At 38.2% G+C, this 23,011-nt stretch overlaps 1 protein-coding gene across 3 annotated transcripts in view; it reads right to left on the bottom strand.

Moving 5' to 3' along the window:
• Positions 1–1,586: 1,586 nt before the first annotated feature.
• PSEN1 (presenilin 1) overlaps positions 1,587–23,011 on the bottom strand; it is a 62,284-nt gene continuing 40,859 nt past the window's right edge. For all 3 annotated transcript variants that reach the window (XM_006184507.3, XM_006184508.3, XM_014559055.2), the window contains exons 8-12: positions 22,369–22,467; positions 16,558–16,644; positions 13,507–13,680; positions 6,623–6,741; positions 1,587–5,197 (exon numbers count right to left, since the gene is read on the bottom strand). In XM_006184507.3, coding sequence (XP_006184569.1) covers positions 5,042–5,197; positions 6,623–6,741; positions 13,507–13,680; positions 16,558–16,644; positions 22,369–22,467 — 635 coding nt within the window. In that variant the 3' untranslated portion in view covers positions 1,587–5,041. The remainder of the gene's footprint in view (positions 5,198–6,622; positions 6,742–13,506; positions 13,681–16,557; positions 16,645–22,368; positions 22,468–23,011) is intronic.

The following is a 23,011-nucleotide window of genomic DNA, read 5'->3' as shown; positions in this document are numbered from 1 at the left end:
GACAAATCATGATGCTTCTGTGGCAGACTCTAGCAACACTGCCTACAAGATTCATTAAAGCAAATGATGCCTCTGATTCCCGAAGGAGGGAATGAATGCCTTCCCTGCTTCCTGATGCCCTTGGCCAGCATACCCAGGAACACATCTCTCCTATGTTCCTTCTGGAGACAATGGGCCAACTTTGGTTTTTCTGCCACAAACTTATCTCTGATCAACAATTCCAACACTGTGTGTGCAATTTCACTGTTTAGAAACAAAAGATATTGTAGGATTTGGGGCTGGAGTGATAGGATCTACATAATTTTTAAAGGATAATCATCTAGGAGGGTGGGTATAGCTCAGTGGTAGAGTGCACACCTACCATGCACAAGGTCCTGGGTTCAATCCCCAGCACCTCCACTTTAAGAAATTAAAAAGTAAAATTGTAAAAAAATAATCATCTAGCACTTGAAATATCTGTACTGTATAACATACATGTCCTATAAGTTCTAATTATGACAGTCTTTACATTAATTTGAGATATTTTCTAGAAAAAAGTATTTTTCAGAAACTAAGTATTAAGGATAGTTGCTTTGCAACTTCATAAACAGATTTAATATCGTACCCTTCAGAGGTGTGGTCTGCTGTAATCCATGCCACTTTATTATGAGTGAAGGATGAAAACAACGCATTTGTGTTTCTAAACTGTTTCTTGATAAATGCCGAACAATTCTCACAGGTACACATTATACTTACATGTAAGAAAACTAGCACAGTTGGATTCATGCAGTCTTTATTAATTTGACAAATACAGGGAAATCTGCAATCATCTATCAAAATTGTATCTTACCAAGAATTTGAAAGATATTTTAAAAAGATGTATTCACAGTCTGTCTGAATCATGTACAAAGCACTGTCTGTAGAAGCAAAAGCCAGACAATGAACACGTGAGGGTAAATGATCCGGCTGAAACCTGAATCCAGCACCTCCAAATGCACCGTCAATGTGACAAGTCTTATATCTGCTCAGTTGACTCTGAAGCTGCCCTGTTGCAACACACACTTATTTTAAAAAGGAAACTGCTTTCTGGGAAATCTTTCCTAACTACAGGGACCAGGCTGAAGTGCTAACACCAGATTCCAGGGCCCAGGGTGGATCCAACTACTTCCGCAGGGCAATGCGAAGCTGTCGGAGGCCATGGGAAATGGCTGTGACATTGGAGAAGGGTTCGTTTCAGCAGCAGGCTGACTTAACGCACAAATCTGAGGTGTTTCCTGCCCGAGGAGAGAACTGTTTGAGATGATGCCATCCAGATGATTTGGGATGTGAATGTGAGGATGGGCTTGTTGGGACACTGCTCTGCAATTTCAATGAGGGTTGTGAAGAGCTGAAACCTTTGTTCCTAATCTCATGTCTTTGGGGAGTTTAAAGAGGCAAGAAGATCACAAAGATCACTTGTAGGCTCAAATTTATGATGATACTGTTTCATTCCAGGGCAAAACCAAATGTCATTTTCAAGTCTCTTGCCAAACTCAGCGCTCAGGACACCCTTGGAGGTGAGAAGGATGGCAGGTCAGACGGTTTTTATAGACTATCCAAAAGCAAACTTAAGAGAAAAAGGAGTACACTTTATTGAAAGGACTGGCTTCTGGAAGAATCAAGTCACCTTTGGAACATCAATTTTATATGCCCTCAATAGCAGTAACTGTGAAAAGGGGTAATTGAAAAGTATACAGCATTTTGGAGAAGTTTAAGTTAAGATGGTATATACCGGAAAACAAGAGACTACAGCTACATTCTGAGGATGTATCTTATTCATCTTTGTATCTTTAGACTCCAGCACCACTCCAGGAACACAAAAGACATCAAACAAAACTTTTTACAGTGGTTTCTGTGCTCTTTTTCTTCGGGGCTAGGTCACGAACGGGCGAATATGCAAGGCCAGGCAGGCACTGGGGGTCAGGATCAGAGACTTCCTTGAGACATCTGGCCCTGGAAGATCTTATGTGGTGGTTTCACATCTCATGTGGTGGTTTCACATCTCATGTGGTGGTTCACATCTCTCTCACATTCTACAAATTATGATCAAGAACACATGTATAAAGTTTTTTTGAGGCCAAGTAAAGGGCAAGTACTAAACGTATTATTTGTTTGGGTATCTGTTATGGAAGGAGGGTTTTTAAAACCAAGGGACAGTTTAACAAACGGAGATCCAGATTTTATTAGCTGTTGCTTCTACAGTGAAATTAATAAATTGTTCACTTATGATTTTTCTACAAGATGCTTAGAAAGCTTCTGTTTTTTTCTGATCAAGAAATTTAGTCATTTACAGTGAGAGCTGTGATCCTAGGACCACACACTAACCCGATGAGAAATAAAAAGAGAGGTGAGACCTTCCTCTTTGAAAAGACTTCTACAATCGCTTCTTGGCCTTTTGGCTAAGATCAAGTGAAAACTCTACAAACCTTCCAAATATTGTTTTTTTTTTTCCATAGGCTAGTTTGTGGCAACATTCTGAATGTAAACTCTTTATTCTGTAGGCAAATCAGGCCCAGACATCAGCGGTCACCCTTCCTCCAACTGCCCTCCCCCTTTTTATACACAGGTCGGCTGAGCTGGTCATGTTTTGTCACTTGCTCTGCCTGCCTCCACAGCCACCTCTCGCCCTGTGTGAGGGAACATCCTCCCAGTGGAATTGCTACTGTCTTCTCTGGTGACAATCTGTTTTTCATGGTGGAGGACTAGCATTTTGATATCTCAGAAACAACTGAATTAGACTCTAAGAAGACGTTTCAAAGGAAAGGTTCTACATCTGAGACTGGTGATTTAAAGAAGTAAGATGTGTTCTCTATGCTGAGATGTGGTTCCATCTTGCAGAAAGTGACGGATCTATTGCAATCTTTCTACATAGGACAGATTTAATCTTAAACACAACCACACAGACCACATATCCTCTTCAGAGATAAACCCTTCAGAAAGACACAGCACACTGGGACCCTTGTGCAAGTCAACCACTCTAGATCGGGGCTCCCTTCAGGACGGCTTCACATCACAAACTGGTGTTCAGGTGGCTTTGTTGTAGCTGCTGAACTGCAAATCCTTCCAGAAGATAATACCCACGCTGTCACATACATGAGGAGAAAAAGACAGACTCTTGGGGAAGGGTGGCTAAATGAAAAAAAGAGATGCGAGAACCTACTCTAAAGCCCCACCTTCTTGGCACAGCTCTTATTTTTCCTGCAGTTCTCACGGTCTAGCACAAGCCAGGTTTTATACACAGGGTAGTACCAGCACATTACTCCTAAAGTTAGCTTCTTATAAGAAAACATTCCATGACAGAAAACAAATACTCTACACTCCAAGGAGAACCCCAAACCAGATCAAATGATGGCTGGAGAGAAAGCAGCAGGAAACAGGCGAAAAGCTGGCCCCATTTCAGCCACAGGGGGAAACGGAATTTCTCACAAATGCTTAGTCTGATCGCCGCGGCTGAGGGCTGGCCATGCTAAAAGGGCTGCGCCCCAGCAAAGCTTCACTTACAGGTGCCGTGTACTCGCAGGCTGGCGGCCCTGTTTATGCACATCTTCCAACTGAACCGCATAGGGCCTGAACTCCACGGCTCAACTCACACTAAGGTACATTGAAACGAAAGGTGAATTGGAAGGGAAAACACAAAACACCCATGGCGAGGTTCCTGAAGAATCACTTGGATCCCCTCCTAAACATCTGCCCATGGGACGTTAGTTTATGCGGTCCCACTGCTGTCAGAGGCCCCTTCTCTCTTCTCTCGGCAGCTGGTTCTCCCAGAGCTCAGCAACTGAAGTAACAGCTTTCTCCAAGTTCTTGCTTTCTCCTGATACGACTGACTCAAACTTTATAAACCACCAGCTTTTGGCTACTGGTTCAAATTCTGACCTACTGTCAGAGGCAATGGGTTGTAGTTAAAAAAAAAAAAAAAAAGAAAAATGAAAAACCAGGCAAAGTGCTTCACCAGCCATTTTACTCTTTAATTCTACCATCTTTGGGCACACATTGTATTTGCTGTTGAAGAAGTTAAGAAAGCAAGGCTGATAGCACAGATTCATAACACTTTCTTTGCACCACATGAAGAGCAAAACCCTAGAGTAACTGGATCCTTTGCTACCATAACGGAGCTGTCTTATTCGCTGTAGAGGAGAAGTGCTTATGAGGGGAGTGAAGGGAGACAGGGAACAAGGGAGGGGGCTTGGGGCAAGGGAACCTGCGAGCACGGAGAAAAGTTATGAATCCCGTGGAAAAGGGTGATAAGGAACCGTCGAGTTACAGTTCCATTATTTCTAGAAAGTACTGAATTTGGAACCTGAGGTTAGGCTTTTAAGATAAAACAACCTCAAATAACTTCAGACTGGCCTTGGGAAGAAATGGCAACCATAGATGGTATGAGTTTCATTGCTTGAGAAAAAAACTGTCAAAATCAGCCTACACATCTGACTCGACTCAAGGTGAAAAAAGTCTTATTTAAAAATGGTAAGTCTGCAGCAAAAAAGTCTGAAAGTTTTGAGCCCCTTTCCATCTTTTCATTTTGCGGCTGGTGCCTGCTCTCCTCACAGTATCTCCTGAAAAGGTTCAGAATTCAATACAGATTTATTAGGTTGGCTTTCAACATGTAGTTTAAGATGAAGAGTCTTGTTTGGTTTAAATCATTTCATTTAACTCCTGGTAATGGTAGTCCTGAGAGTCTGCAGTGTTGGTAAAGTCCACCTGCGACTGTGGGTCAAACTGCTGGTAGCAGCACAGCCACTTGTTGGCCCGTCACTTTTCCTTGTCCTTGTCCCTCAAATCTGGTAGTTTTTGCACTGAGGGACTCAGTCACAAGAACCTATGTTCAAAATCATTTTCTGTAGACATCTCCTTCCAATGCCCAAGAGTGCAGGTGGTCAGGAAGACTTGGAAGGAAGCTGTAAAAAGTCCAGCTGGGAATCTTGACTTTGTTAGATGTGGACACAGGAAAATCACCTTTGTCTTCCCCCGATTTTATTATAGTTAAAGGAGAAAAATCCATGAGATTCTAACTGCAAATATGCTAGATATAAAATTGATGGAATGCTAACTGGTCCATAAAGGGCTGCACGAGATAATCTGTGGCAAAGTAGAAAACAAGCCCAAAGGTGATAGAGATTGGAAGAGCTGGCAATGCTTTCTTGAAAATGGCGAGGAGCAGTAAGGTAAGGCACAAACCCTGTGGAGAAGAGGGGGAAAGACACAAACGCAGACATGATTATGCAAGCATTTTGTGCACAAGAAACAATCACAAATCTTGGTTTTAATTTGGTTAACTGAATACGATCCTTTGAGTTTTAATTTTAGAACAAATTTTTTTTCATTAAATCTAGAAACAGTTATTTTCCTTTGCAACAGAGTTCATCATGCATACGTTGTTCATATTTCATCCTCTAATTTTAGGTAGGGAATAGAATCTGAAAATAAGTAAAGTTATTTTTGAAAACAATTAAACAATACTGAAATTTCTATCTAAAATATTGAGTTGGCTACTATAAGTTTAGTTTGACTAACTTAAATCCCAGAAGCGAAGAACATTTTTTATGGTGTGTGGGGACAAAGAGGTGCTCATGGAATAAACCAATAAAAGCTGTTTAGAAAGTGTATACTGCTTTCTTGTAATCACAGAGCAGCCAGATAATACAGTCCATTTTTTTACCCTAGTTACTGAGATACTGACTATACAGTCTGGAGGCTGAACTTCATTTCAGGTTTATCCACAATAAGTAATTTTCTTCTTAAAAGATACAACACATCCAGAACACTAATATCAAAAGAGAAATAAAATAAATGAAAATTGTAACTTGTCATATTACCAAGTATAAATCGCAAATGTAATCACAAAATAAATGCGTAAGTCACGGCTCTTGTCTAAGCTCTCATCTGACTTCACTCACATACATCAAAGATATCACATCTTTAGCAAAAATAGCAATAAGAAATATGACTTATTTACTTAAATCAATCACAGCTCTGAAAGCTTCAGCTTCACGCTGTGACACCATTAGCAAAATCTTTGTAGGACCATGCACTGTGTTAGCTTTTCTTGCCTCATACTTGCTGCCCCAAGGAACACTGCGTGCTGCAGGTTGTGGTCTTAAACACAAAACCACCACCAATTTCAGACTATGTGAGCATCTGCCCACCCCCCTAAGACTTAGCTAGCACAGCCAATTCCTCACATCATTTACACTGCCAAGCTTGAAGCACTGGTTCCTAGTCAGAGGTACTTGCCAGAATTTTCTGGGGACCCTTAAAAAAATACACAATTATATATGTTCATCTATAACTGAAAAATTGTGCTGAACACTGGTATTTGACACAACATTGTAAAATGATTATAAATCAATAAAAAATGTTAAAAAAAATACACAATTAAAACAAATTACATAAGAATATCTCAGGGTGGAGACAGTTTTAGAAGCTTTCAGGGGATTTTAATGTGTGGCCAGGTGAAGAACTACACAGGTGAGATCCAATTATTTGTGTTTTTAAAAAGCCCCCAAGGTGACTCGAACACTCAGCCTAACTGGGGTTAAAAGGACCACCTTTTAATCAGTTTTGAGATGAGAAGTTTCAACACATTTTCACAGTGTATACTTACAATTAATATGGCTACAAAACAGGCTATAGTTGTGTTCCAGTCCCCACTGGCTGTTGCAGAAGCTTTACCAACCAGAACACTGTAGAAAATGAAATCTCCTAATCCAAGTTTTACTCCCCCTAAAAAGGAAAGATTATAAAAGTTTGTCACTCTTTGCTATGATTTCACAATTTAAAAATATCACTGCCCCTACTCCATCCTACGCTGAATGAGAAGTCAGTAAATGATATCATACAAAATTAGGCTTTAGCTGGGTTTTCCCTTTCTTTTTTTGGATTTCTGTAACAGGAGGTTCAGATGCTATGTGGCTGACTCTGGAGTCTTTTAACAGTAGATGCTGCGGTTATATATCAAAAAATAACAATAAATAATATCTGTTGAATGCCTAGTTTATACCTGCCAGCTGTTCTAATGAATCCTCACAAGATAGGCATTTACCTCCTTTTTTCAGAAAACAGCTTTACTGAGGTATATTTCATAAAATTCACCCACTGTAAAATGTACAATTCAATGACCCATCACCCCAATCCACCACATTTCCACCACCCCACTAAAATACCTTGTGCCCATTTATAGTTAATCCCCATCACATCCCAGGTCTTAAGCAACCACAGATCTGCTTTCTATTTCTATCAATTTGCCTTTTCTAGACATTGCATAGAAATGGACTCACACAATATATGTGAAATCTTTTGTCACTGGCTTCTTTCACTTAACATAATATTTTTGAGGTTTACCCACGATATTGCATGTGTCTGTAGTTCGTTCCTTTTTACTGATGAATAGCTTTCCATTGTATGGATATACTATATTTTGTTAAGATTGTTTTCAGTTACGGGCTATTAAGAATAATGCCAAATAATGCCGCTGTGAACATCAGTATATACATCTTTGTGTGAACAGGTTGTTTCCATTTCAATCCGGGAGATTCCTAGGAGTGGAACTGCTCGGTTATATGGTAAGTTTATGTTTAGCTTTAAAAGAAGCTGTCAAATTGTCTTCCATGCTGGCTGTCCCAGTTTACATTCTCACCAGCAACGCATGAAGGTTCCGGTTTCTTAAATCCTCAGCAGCACTTGGCATTGCTGTCTATTTGATTGGAGCCATTATGATTCATGACATTGAGTATCTTTTCATGTGCTTATTAGCCATTATATTTCTCCTTTGGGGAAATGTCTATCCAAAGTTTTCCCTATAATCCAATAATAGGATTATCTTCCTATTATTGAGTGGTAAACATTCTTTATATAACTTAACTACAAATTCTCCAAACAGGGCTTGCACTATGATTTGCAAATATTTTCTTTCAGTCTTTGGCTTCGTCTACTTTCCTTAATTGTGGTAAAATACACAGTTCAATGGCATTAAGTACATTCACATTATTGTCCTACCACCACCACCACCTATCCACAGAACTCTTTTCAGCTTGCAAAATTGCAACTCTGTACCCATTAAATAGTAACTCCTCCTTTCTCTCTCCCTCCAGCCCCTGGAAACACCATTCTACTGTCTCTGAGTTTGACCATTCTAGGTACTTCACTTAAGTGGAATCATATGGTATTTGTCTTATTGTGACTGGCTTTTTCACTTAGCATAATGTCCTGGCTCATTCATGCTGTGGCATGTGTCAGAATTTCTTTTCTTTTTAAAGCTGAATAATGTTCCACTGTGTGTATACACATTTTGTTTACCCAGTCATCTGTCAGTGGATACTTAAGTTGTTTCCACCTCATGGCTATTGTGAAACGGTATCTTAACGGTATCTTTTGAAGTGTGAAAGTTTTTAATTTTGACAAAGTCCAATCTATTGATTTTCTTCTTCTATGTATCAGTGCTATATTAAGGAACTCTTTGCCCAACCCAGGGTTGTGAAGTTTTTCTTCTGTATTTTCTTCTAGAAGTTTTATAGTTTTACCACTTACATTTCAGTTTGTGATCCACTTTGAGTTAATTTTTGACTGTGTGCATGATGGACAGGGTGAGGTAGGGGTTTCTGTCCATTCTTTAGCATGTGGATATTCAGCTGTCCCAGCACTATTTGTTGAAAAGATTATATCCTTTCCCCACTGAGTTATTTTAGCACCTTTGTAAAAAATCATTGACCATAAATGTCAGGGTGTATTTCTGAACTCACAGTTCTGTTTTACTGATTTATGTGCCTGTCCTTGTGCCTGTCTTGATTACTATGGCTGTAGAGTAAGGTTTGAAATCAGATGGTATAAGTCCACCAACTTTTTTCTTCTCTTTCAAAATTGTCTTGGGTATTCTAAGTTCTTTACATTTCCAAATAAATTTTAATCAGCTTGTAGAAATTGACAAGCTGATCTTAAAACTTACACAGAAATGCAAAGGTCCTAGGTTTTCTGTTGTCAAACATTATTTTTAACCTTTCAAGTTCTTTTTAAAGTGATAAATAATCAACCAAAGGCTAAACTACAGATTAAAAAATATGCTTTCACTTGGGGTCCAACAGTAACCCATAAAGCTTTACAACTGGCTTTCAACTTTCTGGTTGTTAAGTAACTACTCTCAACTGAAGTTTGATCCTGGTCTTAAAGTTTTGTTGCCTGGGTTAGAGAAACCACTTCTGGAAGATAGCGGTTGAGGGCCCTGAGAAGCACGGTCTGCTCCGCATGTGCAGGAGAAAGGAACAGAGTGCTGGTTAATAAGATCTTACTGAGAAACCAGTGTTCTTTTTATTTTTATTTGTGAGGATGGTTGGTTGGTTGGTCGGCTGGTTGACTGACTGATTGGATAGGTGGTACTGGGGACTGAACCCAGGACCTCGTGCATATTATGTATACACCCCACCACTCAGCTATACCCTCCCCTCTCAGTGTTCTTCTTAAATCCTGGGAAGCCACAGTGAAGTCTTCCTTAATGGAAAAAAATTAACATATGACACATGAAATCTGATGCTATGAATTACACGGTCAGTTACCCTTTAACTTGCCAACCTTCCCAGACTGACAAATATTTTCACCAGTTTCAGGTGTGCTAAAGAGCCCAGCTCTACTATTTAGTTACTTGGGTGATCCAGGGCAAGCTGATTTACTTCTTTAACTCCCAAATTCCTCAGCGGTAAGATGGGGATTACAGAGAGATTTCACAGGATTGTTGAGAATTAAAAATAATACAGGGAAAGTTCTTGGCACACCCAGAGAATAAACAAATGATAGCCTTAGAAAGACTTCTGATTCCAAATATTAAGAGCTATAAGAAACTAAGAGAAACTAAGTTCTTCGAGAAAAAAATGCTACAGAAATGAATTTTTAAAAATAATGCAGGAGAAAAATTCTACATTTATCTGATAAGTGATACATAAAGAACTATTACAATTCAATGATAAAAAAGATAAATAAAAAATGGGCAAAGGATCTGGACAGTTCCCCAAAGAAAATGTACAAATGACCAAAAAGCACACAAAAAGATACTCAACATTATTAATCGTTACGGAAATGCATATCAAACCCACGATGAGATACAACTTTATACCCACTAGAATGACTATAATCAAAAAGACGCAAAATAACAAGTGTTGGTGAGGATGTGGAAAATTGGAACATTGATACAGTGCTGGTAGGAATGTGTTGCAGACACTGGAAAATAGTCTGGTAGTTCCTCAAAAAGTTAAACACAGAGTTACCACATGACCCAGCATTTCTACTCGTACATATATATACCCAAGAGAAATAAAAAAATACATCCACACAAAGGTATATATGAATGTTATTAGCAACACTATGTATAGTAGCCCAAAGTGGAAACAATCTAGATGTCTATTAACTGATGAATGGATGATTAATGTGATATATTCGTACAATGGAATATTATTTGGCTATAAAAAGAAACGAAGTACTAATACATGCTACAACATATGTGAAACTTGAAAACATAAAGCTAAGTGAAAGAAGTCAGTACAAAGAACCATATATTGTATGATTCCATTTATATGAAATGTCCAGAATAGGCAAATCTATTAAGATAGTTTCTTAGCTGGTTTTGGGAGGCATGAGGACTAATGGTTACAGGCTTTCTTTCTGAGGTGATGAAAATATTCTAACATTAGCTTGTGGTGATGGTAGTACAACTCTGTGAATATAATAAAAACTACTGCATTGTACACTTTAAATAGGGGGAAGAGGGATGAGAGGGCCTGGAGAGGTGACAGTTTAAGGAGTGTGGGGTTTCTTTTTGCGGTAATGAAACTGTTTTAAAATTAATTGTGGTGATATTTGAACAATTCTGTGAATATACTAAAGCTACTGCTTTAAATGGGTGAATTGTATAGTATGTGAATTATGTCTCAACAGAGGTATCAAAAAATAAAAATAATGTATTGAATCAAGCTTTAAACTTACGGCCTCATGTTTCTTTCATTTAAAAATTTACGTTTGCTTAAATAATAGCAATATTATGGCAAATGCTATAGTTACACTTCACAGAATTCATTTTAATGGAGAGAGAAATATGGACATATTTAATTAGCAAAATTAAAATAGAGTCAAAAAACAAAGAAGTAACCACCATTTTTTTCTTTAGGCACTTACTGAAGCAACAAGTTTTATTTCACAACCAGAAGAGACCGACTGAATGAGTTTATAAAACCTAAGAAAAATCATGTTGCTCAGGAATCTGTTTTCTTTAAATAGCTTCTTTGATTTATTCAATGAAAATATGCTATGGCCAAACAACTAAAATTACAGCAATGGAAACTGCTGAAGTTAGACATAGTGAATTAACAGCATTCCACTGCCAAGTGCTAATGCTGAGATTGGCTGCTGGTTATTTTACTGCTATTTGCTAATGGTAATGTAGGCCTATTACTGTTTTGTTTTGTTTCTGCCAACTCTAAAAAATAATTTTAAGTAATTATGGTGCTCCTTTAATATTAAAAGGGGCATTTGCAGGTATACCAAACACAAGACATGGTGAAGATAATAAATGATGGTGAATATTTTCTTAAAAGATTTTGCTGAACGACCCCTGGCAGAATAGATGCCTAGATTAAATGTTACAGTAACATGAAAATAATGAATATTTCCTACCATCTTTTACATAAACATATAAAAAGCTTCTTGAAATATATTTTTTTACCTCTTTACTACTAAAATCTCCTCCTCCACTAGAAGTAAATAGCAAAATCTATTTCCCAATCTTCCATAGAGGTTATAGAAAAAGAACCTCTATAAGTCAAATTTCCACTCCTGGAAATAACAGGTTAATTTCACTACTCTGATAAATGTTTAATCTATCAGTGGTACACTCAGGACAAGCTCATCATTGGCATGATGTCTGAAAGAAGTATATTTTGAAATGCACTAGGAGACCAACTGCACACTGAATAAATATGGTTTACATTTCTAGTTAAAAACTCTGTGTCCAGCTTTCTGATTAAATTCTGGTTTTTAAAAGACTGTTCTGGAAGACATATGTGACTTATGTATTAAATTCTAGTGTAACTGAGACTTTTCTGTATGTAAACAGAAGCCTTGTTTAAAACACTAATATAGTCAGAGATGGTTAATGTGCGTGTTGGATGCTAAGATGAGGAAAGAATGCCAATTATTAGTTTATATTGGTCCCAGATAAAGAAAATATTAATCTGAAGTTGGAAGAGGCAATATTTGGGTCTTCCTTAAAAAAGAAAAAAAAAAAGGTTAGAGATGAAGACAAGGACATGAAGAGATGCTCAGGAGAATCTTCAGGACAGAAAGGCAGTCATGGAGAATTATGCTGCTGTTATGCTCAGCAGCTACTTTACTGCTGTCTTTTGGCTCTACACACCTTGAGAAAAGAGGAGAGGAATAGGAGAGGTAACCTAGTTACAGTGGAAACTTTGCACGCGGAGAAAACACCAGCCAAGGCAAGCTCGAGCCTGGCTGCAAGGGGAGGCCACTGTGTCTGGTTTCCCAGGAGTGCGAAAGTTGCAGGCTACAGCTGGCTCTAACATCTGGAAAACTCACCCAGCTCCAGAGTCATGGATATGCCCAGGTTCTGATCCAGGTAAAAGACTAAGGGTGAGCTGTAAGAAGTGTTCTGCTCAAGCTGAAGGATAATGCAAGGTCACAATTAATAGTGATTAGAGGCGGGTGGGAGTTACTCAGTGAAGGAGCGCATGCTTAGCACGCAAGAGGTCCCAGGTTCAATCCCCAGTACCTCCATAAAAAAAAAAAAGGTGATTAGAGAAGCTAAGGAATCTAGCTGTTTTGTTTCTTTGAAACTACTTAACATATTTGCTCTAATGTTTTAATCAAAAGTTTCACTTTTGTGAAAATGAAAAAATTGAGGATAACTTATTTGGGAAATATGCTTATCTCTTAGAGAGTTTTTAACTCTCTAAGACTAAATGAAGAGATGACTGAGCCTGAACCATGGCTAACAGCCTAAAAAGCCTCAGGTGCTGACCTGAATCTAAGTGACAACACACCTCAGACACTGAAGAAACTCTTACATTTCTGCACAGAACCTAAATCCCTTTGATTTTCTTTAAAATTAATAAAATATAGTACTTGCCAACAACACGAATAATAATGTAAAAGGTCGAAACATTTAAATCCATAGGTCTCTGTGCAGCGAAGAGTGAAATATATTAATGAAATTTTTGTACACATTCTGTCTAACCAGAATAATAATATTTACGAAATCTTTTACCTTATAAAACAAATGCCAAAGATCAGGCTGTAGAGGGGTAATTTTAAAAATCTGAGGGGCAGAATTTGGCCCATTAACAAATTTAATTATGAAAAAGCACCAACTATTGTTATTTCCCACTAAAAGCTGCATTTAGACTGCACCACTTTGATTCATTTTATTTGGGGAGAGTTTGACCATGCAGCACCTAAAGGAATTCATGATTTTCCAATGTAGAGAAATGCACGTACTTTCCTCTGGGTCCTCACTGGCTAGGATGCTGCTGGAAAGTTCCTGCACAGCAGACCGAGACTCCGGTGTAGAGCGATGAGGCCCTAGGCGACTGTCCCTCTGGGCTTCCCACTCTTCACTGAAGCCACCGTCATCACTCTCTGTCACAGGGTCTTGGGACTCACTTTCTGTGCCTTTGAGAAAAAGTGGAAATCACAGTTGTAGTACTAGAAAAATTTCTTAATACCTGTAATAAAACTGCATGGAAACAGTAATTACCCGTCATTGTAACCAAGTGGGTTCGCTGATTCTTAAACCACAAATTGTGGGCTGCAGCAGCACCTGTTGGTTGCTTCCCCGACAGCCATTTCTCCCCTTATTTCCTGAGAGCAGAGTCCTGATGTACTTGGGTGCCCACCTCTCAGCCACATGACTCTGGGGTAAACCCTCACCAATCCGAGCTGAAGCACGGACATCCCACCATTCTTCCTCCCAAGGAGAAGCTCTAAGGCTGTGGGGTTGGGACTAGTCGATGTGTGATAAGGCAAAGTCTGCTGGAAACTTGGGAGAAATGTTTCTCACTCTTCAAGAGAGACTTAGGAAGACACAAACGGTCATTTTCTTCCCCTGGGTGTTGTGTCATCTGGGTATGATGCCTAGAACTCCAGTTGTCATCTTGTGACCATGAGAAGCAGTGGGAGGACCAAGCCCATATCTAAGGATGGCAGAGCAGGAAAACAGAAAGAACTTGGGCCCTTGATAGTATCAATGAGTGATAAAATTAGCCAGCCGTACAAATGCCTACACCTCAGACTTTGGCTAATGTGAGAAGACATTTCTTCTGATCTTTGCAGCTGACGGCACTCACCACTGGCTTTAGTGACTAAGTTACAAAAGTGGACCACTACTGAGGGGTGGGAGGAGGGGAAAGGAGGGAGTGAATTTTTTTATGGGCTACTCATTTTGTTATAATGTCTCAGTCTGACTGAAAACTCTGAGCATAACATGACTGTCTCGAGAAACTTCTATACATCAAGGATAATTAAAATACGTAAGTAAAGTTTTTTTTTTTATAAAAGTAATATATGTTCATATTTATTCATTCACCATGAGAGCATGTAAGCTTCAGGCCTCTCACTTATATGGATTTTTTTTTTTTTCTGGGAGGGGCTCTAGCAGTTTTGTCTTTGTATTTTTTTCTTAACCAGATCTCCACAAAACCTAAATCTTCCCTGGGTCAGAGTTTATAAAATCATAAAAGTATAAGATTTAGAAATGAAAACAGCAGTCCCTGCTCTGCCCTATGCCTTCCTCACTCCCAATCCTCACACTACCTTCAACCCTTTCAGTTATTTCTTTTGGTATTTACCTCCACATTTAATTATAATTAACATGCTCATAGTGCTGTATGTATCTTGATGTTTTTATTTTAGGCACTTGCTCAGATAACCTCTGAGTTCTACTATTTTTTCCTTTAAAGACATCCCTCTTGGAATATTACAGCCTTTGTTCCAATCAAACTTATAGTTCCTTTAATACAGTGGTTTTCAAAGAATACCTCCCATCCATGGAGTGTTTGGAAATAACTAGGATGGAGGGGTTTCTGGTTACTGCAACCTCAAAGCCACCACTGGCATTTAGTGGGTGAGGGGCCACGAATGCTGGACATCCTGCGCCGTGAGGGGAAGTCCCACAGTGAAGAACGCCCACCTGAAATGCCAACCGCACTCCTACTGAGGGCTCTGCGCTTCATCCAGACCCTTCTCACTTCAAGGCCCTTGCCCACATTGCTTCCGCTTCTGGAAAGCTCTCCTTCCACTCTTCACTGGCCATCTCCTACTGTCACTTCCTCAGGGAAGCCTTCCTGACTTTCCGGAATAAATGAAACTCCTCTACTATAAACTTTCACAGCAACTTACACTTCTCCTTTGTAGTGCTTATCACAAACTGTATGAATTACCTGTGGAATTATTTGGTGAACATGTGTTTCTCCCCAAACAGGCTATAACATAAGCTCCACAGGTATGGGATATTGCATGCAGTGCTAAGTGCCCAAGTGCCTAACAAAACACCAGGCACATAATTAGGTGCTCAATCAACATTTGTCAAAAAAATAAAATCATGATGCACTAAAAACACAAACTCATATATATCTACATATGTACTCATAGATAACCAACCTTTTAATTTCTTTTAGTTTAACACAACAACCAGACTTGTGGCAACTGTCTCCTAGGTCTACACTGGTCTAATGCCTCGCTCACTGCAGAATGGGTCTAATATTTTTGGGTCCCCAATATGAATTCCCAGTTCAAAGTGTCCTTCTCGTGGTGACTCAAATGCTAAATCAGCAGTTTTCTTGGCTCTATAAAAACTTAACTCTCCCTTTCCTGACAAATAGCAACTCAATGAAGGCCCTTTTTTCTTCTCTGACTAACCTTTATTCTACGTCTGTTTTTTAGCTTTCTCATAAGGTTAGCCCTCTGTTTTCCTTTAAAAAAAAAAGTTTCCTTTCTTCTTGGCTATTGATATTGTGCTGTTTCCTCAACTCTTCCTAATAACTCCTCCTAACGTGTGTTCACCGTAAAGTCTCTGTAGCATCCACAAGTGAGCCTTTCAGTCTCCCATCCTAGGTCACCAGTCACCATTATTATCCTCTTCCAGAAAGTCACGTCCACCTGGAATATTTTATCTTCTTGGCATAAACATTGTAATACTGCAAATCATATTATATTCAAGTTACTCTGGCCTTGTCAAACAAGAGCTTCTCATTTTTATACAGGTTTGAAGAGAGTGCCTATTTTACTTTTTAAAATCACAGCCTCAACTGAAACATTTCCAGACTGGTATTAATGGTGCTCAGTGGCAGAAATTCTTAATCTAGGGTACCTTGGCTGCACTACTGGGTTTGGAGCATTTGAACTCCTTAAATATTTATCTGTGTTTGCTGGGTATTCTTTGGTCCATGACCAAAGAAAGCAGTTAAAAACCATTGCTTTATAATCCATCATCAGCCTACAAGATGACAATGACCCCCAAAACCAGGGAATTAACGAATAAAAGTCACCTACTTTGTGCATTGTAACTGGTGTTTTTGGATACTTTCCTTTGGGCTTCTGGGTCTCCTTCTGCCATATTCACCAACCATACCATTGTTGCTGTTGAGAAAGACAAAAGTACAGGTAAGCACTGGAAACACAGAAGGAAAGCTTACGAATAGATAGCAGGTCATTATTTCTCCACACTAATCACCAATCTTCTTAATGTCACCTTAAGAATCCTTAATAATCAGAAGTAAATCTATATTAACAACCATAAAAGGTTCTTTCTGATTTTGACAGATAAAAGAAAAATGTTTACTGCAACATTCAAACTGCAGCTGCTACTATAGAATCGTTCATTGTCATTTATAGCCCCTGAAAAGTAACCAGGAGGAAAACTGTTCAGGCCAGCAAGCCTATACTGAAACCACAGCTGGACTGGTTGAAATCCTAAAGTAGTATGAATTCACTGATACAAATTACTTTTTATAACTACATTAGAGGACAAACTAGGGCTCATATCCATTTTCCTAATACTCAAAGGCTTCTTGAATAACTTATGAGTAACACAACGACAGAGGATGAAAATCCTGTAATAGCTGCACTTACTCATTCACAGCTTTGTAATTCTGAAGTCAAACAAGTCTCATTATACGATAACCAGAATAACTGATCAAAGTCAATTAAGCGAGGCAGGCAATTCACTGTTAACTAAATTCAAACCCAATGAAAGGGAAACAGAAAGACAACCACCATGTACAAGGCTTCTGTAGCCTTCTTGGTAATGAAGGCAGCAGGTTATCTATTTGACTTTTCTTTATGTAAATATAGGGGGAAAAAAGCTACAAATTTTTTTATTTTAACACTTAATATTACCATGGAAGTCAGAAGTCAGCAAACTTTTTTGTAAAGAGCCAGAAAGTAAACATTTCAGGCTTGTGGGTCACATCTGGTCTCTGTCACAAAATTCTTCTTTGTTCTTTTCTTTTTTATTAGCTCTTTAAAGATGTAACAACCACTCTCAGCTTATAGGGCTGTATAAAAATAGGCCAAGGGCCAGATCTAGCTATAGGTAGTATGTAAATTATCATGAGCAGAATATATATTTGTTGAACGAATTAATATTACTATAATAATATCTAAAAAACCCACTTTCTGAGCTTTCAACTTAACACTGAACATCTTAGATCAACAGAAAAACATGCAAGTTAAAAATAAACATAATCTAAAAATTTTCCAAACTGATACAAGTCAGAGAAAAACTTTACATAAAATAGTCGACCTCAACGAATTGTTACTTTTGTTCTTTGATAAGCTACCAAAGTAGGTCACAACCAGGGAAGAATGATTTAGTTCAGAGGGTAGGTGTCCATTTTTCCTGTCAGAACACAGGACATAGAAAACCAACAAAAATGCTCACAAAAATGCCTGAGGGTGAGACCCTTTTGCAAACTGAATACCCTTCCTTAACTGGGGAAGAGTATACAAATGTATAAAACGATTGTATTTTTAAAGGACAAATAGCTGAGAGGACTGACTTAAAACTTTTCATATTCATGATTATATTCATTTCAGGGGGAAAGTACTGATTAATATTGCTATTTTTGTCTATTTTGTTAAAAAAAAAAACTCTCAAGCTCAGTGATTTATAAAATCCTCACGAAAGATTCAGTATTTCATGAGAACAGATATTTTCTTGAACATATTTCATCTACGCAGGAGGTAAAGGTTTCTCATATTTTCCCCATATATGTGGAATTACTACAAAAATATCTCAGAATATCAAATGTTATACAGACTTGAGTTTTAAAAGATATTATATATGAATGATTTTTTTAAAAATAGAGTAAATACTTTTTCTTGAGTATAAAATTAACATACACATTAGCGTTGTGGCAGACTGAAAGACCCCTTCTTCACCCTTCATGCACTCACACTCTTGCTGTGGCCCCATCGTGACTGGAACGTAGTCTTCCTCCTCCTGACCAGGGGCTCAGCTATGTGACTCGCGTCAATAAAGGGCATGTGGGCAGAGGTGACAGGGGACTAATACTGAACCTAGGCCTCAGAAGGCCTGCTGACCTGCTGTTCCCCTAGACACCAGAAGAACAAGTCTTCAGCTAACCCGCTGGTCCAGAGAGGATGGGGGAACACATGTAGCAGAGCTGCCACAGCTAAGACAGATCAGCAGGGTCAACTGACCTGCAGATGCTGGAGTGATGGTAAATCATTACATTTTTAAGGCACTGAGTTCTGAGGTGGTTTGTTACACAGCATTATTGTGGTACTAACAAGAGACACAATAGTAGAACAATGTAAAATCCTAAAACTAAGAAAAATTGTAAAACTCACAATCCCTTCACTTTCACATGCACAATTAACTTTTAAAAAAGTATACAGTACAGTTAAAACCCTACAAGTAGAGAAAGATACAAGGAAAAGTGTAAAAGTTGTCTCAATCTCTAAATCCCACTATTAATATATTATCAGCTTTTAAATGTATTATTGGGATTTTATACATATACACACACATCTATATACAGCTCCTTTCTCCCACTCCTTCCATAGGATATTGCATGAATTGTTTTAAATCTTGATTTTTGTAGTTAATATATAATCTGACATTAAAAAAAACTGAACATATATATAGCTACTTCATTCTTTTAAATGGCTACACAACTAGCCATTGTACGAATGTAGCATAATCATTTGAAAGTGTCCCCTTTGACAGGCACAGGTTATTTCCATCTTTTTCTTAATATAACCATTGCTTCTGTGAACATCCTTCTATATTTTTACAATATGTACCTTAGTTTAAATTCCTAGCGTTCACTATTAACATTTGGTGTAACATTTTGTATGCACAAATACAAAATAAATAAATTTTAATTTCCAGGAATAACACAGAAAAAGCTCATACCCAACCATTAAGAGGAAAATGCTGATGCTTAAAACCTCATCTGAGGGTGTGGGTATAGCTCAATGGCAGAGGGCATGCCTAGAATGCACGAGGTCCTGGGTTTAATCCCCAGCATCTCCATTAAAAATTAAATAAACCTAAATACTTCCCCCCAACAAAATTAAAACAAACGAACCTCATCTGTTCTTTTTCTGCCGAAAAACACAGTAAGCACGTGATATAATAAATTTATCTTGGAAAAAAAGTAAGAGAAATGTTCTTGCATTTCAGACACTGGGTGTTCTAAAACTTTCCCAGACATCTCTAGCTACAAGCACAATCCCTACCCTCTCTATGTCCCATAGATGCTTTAACATCAAATTCACAAGAAAGACTGAGTCAACTAACATGTACTCCCAACTTGACTTCTCTCTACATCTCACTATCTTCTGCTTTTGTCTTCCTTTTCCTTCCTTCCAAGTCTTTCCCCTGTTCTCATCTAATTTCTCTTCCTGAACTCTTAGAGCAATTTTTACCTGCTTCGTTTATTACTTTGCTCCAGTGATTACATTATTTATTATAATTATATACTATAATAATTATTGCAAGAATTATGTCTTCTTGCTGGACTCTTCAAAGCCTTTCTCTATTGGCTCCTTTCCCTGAACCTTAGAAACATGACTAAATCTTCTCTCTCCTGAAACACCTTTCCCCAAATCTGCTTTCTTCTTAAGTCACCAGTGCTCTGCCTGTGAGACAGGGATCTTTAAAATAATACGTAAAACTTACCTTTCCTTCACCACTCATTCTCTGTCTGCTGCATCACTTCCATTGCCAGTGCCAGTAGCAGCAAAACCCAGACAGTCAGACACACCCCCTACCGACCCAGCGAGATGCACACTTTCCTCCCATTGGAATATTGCTTTTGTCCTATCATTCTACTCAAATTGCTCATTTAAATATCACTAACGATGTCTTAAACACCAAATTCTATACAGTTTACTTAGTCCTCATTATCTTTGACTTCTTTATATTATAGCATCTGACATTTTCTCCTTCTGGAAACTCTGCTTTTTCAATAACTCAACAGAAAAATAGGCAAAAAATCCACAAGGATATATATTAAACTGATAACAGTGGTAAGTAAATGCTTGGTAAGGTATTAAGATTGTGGATGACAATTATAGTGAAATTTAACTTCATCTGTAATTTAAAAATTTGTTTCAAGGATAATGCATTAATGTATTACTTGTATAATTAAAAATTAATTCTGAAAATATGGAAAAGAATATTATACCAAGCCAGTCATAAAACAAGAAATTTAAAGGTGTGGCTAAAAAAATACACAAAGAAGTCTAAATAATCACTAACAGTTATTAGTTAACTGGTATTTCATGTAGTGATATGAAAAACAATCATGATATTGCTAAGTGAAAAATGCTGGCTTTCCCAATTTTCTGATAATTTCTTCTGTTCCCTTTATTATTTTCTCTCTCCATTTTCTCACTCTCTAAACACAGTAGTTGATGAAGATCTATCCTTCGCCTCCTCTCGTCCTTTTACTTGAATCACTCATCCACTCCTGCAGCCGTGTCTACCATGTTCTTCAGTTCTGCGTCTCTATCATTTTCCTTTATCTTTTCCTATGCACTGGTACTTCACTTGTAAACTCTTGCTGGAAATTTCTACGTGGATGGCTCACAAGTCCTGCCAACAAAATTAGATATGGGCCACAGGCAACACCACAGATTTCTCCAATAAGAAAAACATCTCTACTTTATCATCCTTCCTTCAGGCTTTAAACTCTTAGTACTTGGAAACTACTGATGCTACCTCCAAAAACTCTCATCAGGCCTTTGCCTTGACTGCCATTACCAATCCCGTAACTCAGACCCTCAGTATTTTCTACTTAGATCATGGCAACATCTGCTTATTTATAATTCGCATTATCTCAGTTCCCACCTGCTGCCGTTCATCTCACACCATGTTGCAAGCTTCCAAAGGCACATCTCTGATCACATTACTCTCCTATTCAAGAACCTTCTATGATTCCCAAGCAGTCATGAATAGCATACAGAGATCTAAACCAGTCACTCAAAGCTATTCTTGATCTTGCCCTAATCTGCCCTTTCCAAACTCATCTCCTAGTACTTGCTCCATTCTGTACTCCATGCTCCAGTCAAGCTGAACACTTGAAATTTGATAAAGACTGCCCACACTTATGTCTCTAAGCCAGTCTTTGTGACAAGACCACTTCTGGAACTGACTCTTCCATCTGTGCTTACTGAAATCCCACCCACCCTTAAAAGGTTCAGTCCAAATGCTGTCTCTTCCACAAAGTCTTCCCCAGCCAGATTTTCCCTATTTTGAACTCTTTCTGCATTTTGATTGTGCTTCTTCTGAATGTGATAACATTCTGCCTTGAATGCTGCTTAGCTGTATACTTGTCTTATTTGACCTCTAAACTGTAAGCAAATGAGCTCTGACGGAAGTCAAAGTATCTTAGTCATCCTTTCGTCCTCCACAGTGCTCTGGGGAACAGATCAGGCTGATGCCCAGTAAATATCTGACTTTAAAACAAAAAAAGGGCAAACACATTCTGAATGAATAGTACAATTCTTTCAACAAGCTAATGCAAGATTCACCTGCAATATATGTATGTAACAAGTACTCAATAACTCTTGACTAATAAGATTTTAAATAAGAATACTGGCTCCCCAATCTCTAAATATTTCTTCTATCTCTATACGTACTGAAAACGCTCTTGAACCAATGTTAGGCAAAAGACAGTCATTTGCAAGGAAACAGAGTAGCCATAGTTCTATTAATGTTATGTACTGAAGACGAGAAAAAGCATCATTATAACGACCACAATTACATGTGTTTGCATCTCTATAAATTCTAAGCTGTTCACTAATTTAAGATCATTCCAAAATACTTACAGGAATAAATAAGAGCTGGAAAGAGAGTTTCATTTCTCTCCTGAGCAGTTTCAACCAGCATACGAAGTGGGCCTTTCGGACACAGAACAGCCACTAAATCTAGAAAGAGAAAAATAGAAAAGACATCTGAAAACTGTACTGGCTAAACTTGTAAATAGGTGTCTTAGGGAGGAACTAACCAATTGAGAAGGTTTAATTTTTTTTTTTAACACAAAAAGATGTTGAATGAGTATGAAATAAACAGCAGGTAAACTGGAGGGGGCTGGGGAGAGAAAACAACCTAAACAAAATACACAAAACCGCACAGAAGATATGTGCAAATTTCATTTTAGTCTGACTGCTGTTTTGGTTAGTTTACAGTGTATCATCACTGGGTTCTAGGAGTAAGTCTTCCCAGTTTAAAGAAAAGAGGCAGAGATAATGGTAAGACAACCAGAGCAGCTGGAATTTCCAATAAGCAAAACCAGGAACATGCCACTGCCTAACATATCATAACAATGAGCCACAAACTGAAGCCTGACTTTAGGAGGGATGTGATAGAGGGGATTTGACTGAACTTTTCAAAATACAAAGAACAGAGTAGAAGAGATTCCTCTTCCCTCTCTTTTGAAAATAGTATATGAACTACTTAGGGATACTTGAC

This window comes from Camelus ferus, chromosome 6, assembly GCF_009834535.1.
Source record: "Camelus ferus isolate YT-003-E chromosome 6, BCGSAC_Cfer_1.0, whole genome shotgun sequence".
Lineage (NCBI taxonomy): Eukaryota > Metazoa > Chordata > Mammalia > Artiodactyla > Camelidae > Camelus > Camelus ferus.
Note: the sequence above shows the minus strand (reverse complement) of the source record. Positions and strands in the feature narration are given on the sequence as shown.